The 4,989-nt window shown below is 25.5% G+C and overlaps 1 protein-coding gene across 1 annotated transcript; it reads right to left on the bottom strand.

Annotated features, from left to right (window-relative positions):
• Nucleotides 1–1,391: 1,391 nt before the first annotated feature.
• LOC122716464 (autophagy protein 5) lies at nt 1,392–2,989 on the bottom strand. Its single transcript, XM_043939568.1, has 4 exons — nt 2,754–2,989; nt 2,466–2,671; nt 2,068–2,393; nt 1,392–1,989 (listed from the first exon to the last, which is right to left on the bottom strand). Exons 1-4 carry the CDS (start codon nt 2,907–2,909, stop codon nt 1,880–1,882), a joined length of 798 nt encoding a protein of 265 aa, XP_043795503.1. The 5' UTR covers nt 2,910–2,989; the 3' UTR covers nt 1,392–1,879.
• Nucleotides 2,990–4,989: the final 2,000 nt, after the last annotated feature.

Below are 4,989 nucleotides of genomic sequence, written 5' to 3'. Positions count from 1 at the left end.
TGCGAGTTAAAGATCAACGTGGCGACAAAGTCTCAAGTTTCGTTGATTATTCTTACGGTGTACTTCTTGTCCGTCCGCCGATATCATCGGACAGTGCTTATAAATTGTAAATAATCTTCGAAAACACGATCCAGGTCTTTTTTTTATCAACGATCTTTCGTTATCTAGCTGAAAAAAATATCGTGATTAATTTATCGTTATATTTATTATATCTTTTCGAAAATAATTAGAGCCAAATGGTAAAATCATCTGTAATCAATAAAAAGAAAAAAAATAATTTAAACGATTAAAAAAGAATTTAATACTAAAGACAAAACAGAAAAAAAAAGTTTTTTTTGAAGAAATAATAAAAATCTAGATTAAATAATAAAATAAAAAAATAAAAAAAAAACGAACGAACAAAATAAGAAATATTAATTCTGAAAGAGGTGAAACAGTATTTACTGCGTTGTGAAAGTCCAACCAGAGTTTATTTTTACCCTAGACAAATGTGTGCATTCTCTTCGACATTTCTCTTGCTCGTTCTTGTTTTCCCGTTCTTCTCCAAGTATATCTTTTTTGCTTTGTTTTTCATTTTATTTTTTTTTGATAGACATTGATACAGAATCTTCTTTAATTAACAGTTTTGTTGGTATGTTGAATATAGGAATCTTTATTCCGATCGATGATAATTAAATTAGAGACTACAATCAAATGGATGACATTTTAATTCATAAATTGATATGTTACAGGTATAGCATAAACGAAAGAATAATTGTAAATGACGGAGCGATATGAATCGCCGGAAGTGAAGATCGTATTGTCTAAGGAAGAGATTCATAAGAGATATCAAGATATATCCCTAATCATATATAAAGTATATATTTATTTATGATACACAAATTTATTGATAAAAAATATTATATTTAAATTGTAATTAAATACAGAAACAACAATTTTTAATAATCTTCTTTCTAAATTCAGAGATATTTTAATGTACAAATTATGTTTTAACAATATCTTGCATATAATTACGTACATTTCTCGAAGTTTTAATTAATTAATTTTTGTGATTTATTTCAAATCTTTATATTACAGGAACAAAGTAAGAGGGAAGTGAATTATTTAACTTTTGGAACGAGCCGCAGAACGATGGAATACAGTAATTACGGAAATCATCCTGTTATTGTGCGGAGACCAACTGGCTCTTTGACAACTCGCAACGATGAAAACATATCTTCCCAAATACTAAGGATATATCGAAAGCCTCGAGATAGTTGTGCAATAAATTAGTTTATGCTTCAATTATGGTTTTTAATTTTAAATTAAATCGTCGATCGTTTATTTATTTTTGGCATTTTTAATATTTTATTCTCCTTCATCTTGTCTTTTGAAGTATAATATTAATTAATTTTCGTTATCATTAAAATATTCACATTAATTTTATGATGTCGAATATAATGTTTATATATAATGTTTATACCTAAATGATTTTTAAATATTTATATAATTATATTTATACAATATATTTTCTTCCTGATACATTATTGTTAGTTGAATTACAATTCGATTGATTTATGATAAATGTGGTCCGATATCGATCCAATCTTAATAAAGTCCGACGTTGCAATTGTGATAAAATTTGCATACGTTCGTGCATTACAAGAATATAAGCAACAGTAATAGCGTTTAATCGTTATTTTTTTCAGGAAAAATTAGAATGTCATTTATGACTTTGTATAAAATAAATATGGGACAAAGCACATAAAAATTAAAAAGATCCATGATAAAAGGATCTTAATTAGAAAGCCAGTTATTTACTGACAAGAGAAAACAGTACTGAATTCACAATTTATAGAATTTTCATTGATAATTAATCAACTGGCTATTTCAATTTGGGTTATGATGTCACAACTAAATGTAAAAAATTATCAGGATAACTTAAATGTTCTGACATCCATTGAAGAGGTGTTTCCAAAGGTGGGGTAATACCATGAGTAAACACTGTAACTAAATAAAAAACATAAATAAATAACACTTAAACATATAAAATATATAAAAATAAATACAAAAAAAATATTCACTTACTATTTTCATTATCTGGAAATACTTCATTCAATAAATGCCTCAATGTTTTTCTTTGACCTTCTTCATTGACAGGTTTTACAAGTTTTTGTACATATTTATCCTCACTTGTATAACATCGAAATGGTATGTATTTAAAACCTTCTTCTATGTTACTAGCCTCCATAAGTTTTCGATTCACAGACCAAAATTGATCAAATTTATCATTCAATAAACCAGACCATAATTGATTGTGATCTTTCTTTTGCATACTAGATACAACTTGCCCTCTGTGCTTTAATACATCTGCTTCTTTAATACATGAGAGAAAATATGCTTCCACTACTTCTCTAAAATATAAATTTAATCAAATTAAATATTTTATTATAAACAAATATTAAATTAAGTTTTTATATATTTACTTATTTTGACAGTGCATCAGCACATTTTCTGGAAACCTATCAAAGTGGACAACAATATTCCAAGGTAATTCAACATCATTGGAATAAATATCCAAAAGAACACCAATTGGATAATGCCATTTTAAAGGAATACCATTAAATTCTAACCACATTTCATGTTCTTGCTTACTGTCACTTTGTATATGTCTTATAAAATGCTTTCGTATCTAATTGAAAAAACATATAAAAATGGTAATTAAAAATTATAAATGTATTTTGTTACTGATATCATTTATTTGTATTATTTACCTTATCTGTGCAGAGTGGAAAATAACTTAACCTAGGCACCATAAGATAAAATGGGTCAGGTCCTTGCAATTCACAAATTTCTTCAGAATCAAGCGTAAAACAAACAGGAATTTTACCATCCCAAATTTCTCTTAGTACCTCCCTGTCATTCGCCATTATGAATACAACGGCAAGTAGTGTTTACTCTAATTCATTCGGATTTTTAATAACAATTGAATATCTCTTAAAAGGTTATGTTTTTCGTCTGCTACAAGAATTGAATATATTCAGATAATGTCTACAATGATAACATGAAGCAATCGATATGTTAGAAATTGAATATATATTTTAGTAGTTATAGAGTTTACAATTTTTCTCTAAGATGGCGTTATATACTTAAAAATTTATAATCGGTAATTTAGAAATTTACTCACTATAAATAAATATGATTACAAATAAAAAAATAGATTTAATATTCAATGCATTTTTTATAGATCTTTGGAATACATGTTTTTTTACATAGAAGAAATCTTTGAATGGCATTCTGAAAAAGAATTCCAAATAATAGAAAAAAGACTTTTTAAAATTTCTATAATGGTATATACATCCGATATATTCTCATACGAAGCATTTTAATAAAATATTTTTAAAAATTAGAAAATATTTATTATTATTTATAATAAATTATTATTAATATTATTATAAAGATACATTAAAAAGCTGAAAATATAATAATATATGTTTTTTATATTAAAATTAAGACATATTGTAGTTTTGAAAAATGTTGAAAATGTATTCCATTGATATTTTGTATCTCATTTATGATTATATTTTAAAAACAAATATAGACAAAGAAAATATAATGAGAGAATGACAGAAATAGGATAAAAATATGGAAATCAGCGCCATCTCTAGAGTGCCGCAAATGAAACTAATATAAACAAGGAGAGCAAATAATAAGAAAAGGATAGAAATAAAGTAAGAATTAATTACTAACGCCATCTATTGGGCTTTAAAATAAGTAAAGAATTGAAAAATTTCTAGTGCATTCAAAAGATGGCGTTAATTGTCAATTCCTAATCTACTTTATCCTTTCTTTGAAGATTTCTTTAGAAATCAATAGATGGCATTACTAATCAATTCTTACTTTATCTCTATCCTTTTTCTATTATTTACTCTCTTTGTTTACATTAGTTTCATTTGCGGCACTCTAGAGATGGCGCTGATTCCCATATTTTTATCCTATCTCTATCATTCTCTCACAATGTCTCCTTGTTTAATTTACTTGCATATATTTTTACCTTATTTTCTCTCCTTATCTATAAATTTTGTTTTACAAAATTTATATGCCTCTGATAATTATATATTCTAACAGATAGATATTTTAGTAAAATTATAATAATCTTGCGACAAATATAAATGTTCTTCGAATATTTTTAATAAGTAGACTTTTAATATAACATAGCTATTATTACGTTGAAATAATACATTAATTAAATTATACAATTTACATTAATTAAATTATTCCGTATAATAAAAATAACAATCGAAAGTTGACAAGAAAAAATAAAAGTAAAAAATATCATTTCAGAATATGGGTTATAAAATTTCATAAAATATTGGATAAATCTTTTTTGTTTTTTTTTTTTCTTAAATTATCAATTGATATTTCTTAAATTAAATACTTTAGATTCTAGAGGGTGCAATTAAATTTCTGGGTTCTTGCATAGTTGATAATTGTGTACATAAAATATAAAATCTTATAATATGATAACTCTTTTCTGTATCTTCTCTAATCTATCGCAATTTTTAAATTTCAGGTATATTTTTGATCAACAATATTTTACAATTGAATAATCAACCAGACGCAAATATATGTAAAAGGAAGCATGATAATTCAAAAAATTATTGAAAAGACATATGGTTCTTTTAAATATAAATAAATGAAGCAGATTTCTTATCTGTTAAGCGAAGATGTCGGACGAGAGAACATATTTATCGGTTTGCTTGAACTTTTGAACTTTGAGAGGGCAGAAAGAAAATTCACTCTTCACTTTTCATCATAATGATAAAAGTCTCTTTTTCATTCTAACCGCTTAGATATGCACAAACCATGACGTCAATTAGACTAGTCATTAAATCGTAATGTGACTAAACAAGAGATCAATTCTAAACACCTGATATTCATTCTATTTCTGATAAAGAACATTAAACTTGAGCGCCATGTGTTAGCATCATATATATAAGAATTTATAAC

This window comes from Apis laboriosa, unplaced genomic scaffold, assembly GCF_014066325.1.
Source record: "Apis laboriosa isolate Shangri-la unplaced genomic scaffold, ASM1406632v1 scaffold45_cov149, whole genome shotgun sequence".
NCBI lineage: Eukaryota > Metazoa > Arthropoda > Insecta > Hymenoptera > Apidae > Apis > Apis laboriosa.
This window is presented reverse-complemented; position numbering and strand designations above follow the sequence as displayed.

Excerpts from the sequence above, each read along its gene's own strand:
- LOC122716464 (XM_043939568.1), bottom strand. The coding sequence starts at position 2,909 with ATGGCGAATGACAGGGAGGTACTAAGAGAAATTTGGGATGGTAAAATT. Across the intron at positions 2,394-2,465 it reads CTGATGCACTGTCAAAATAA|AGAAGTAGTGGAAGCATATT; the intron begins GTAAATATATAA and ends TTTATATTTTAG. Across the intron at positions 1,990-2,067 it reads ATTTCCAGATAATGAAAATA|TTACAGTGTTTACTCATGGT; the intron begins GTAAGTGAATAT and ends TTTTTTATTTAG.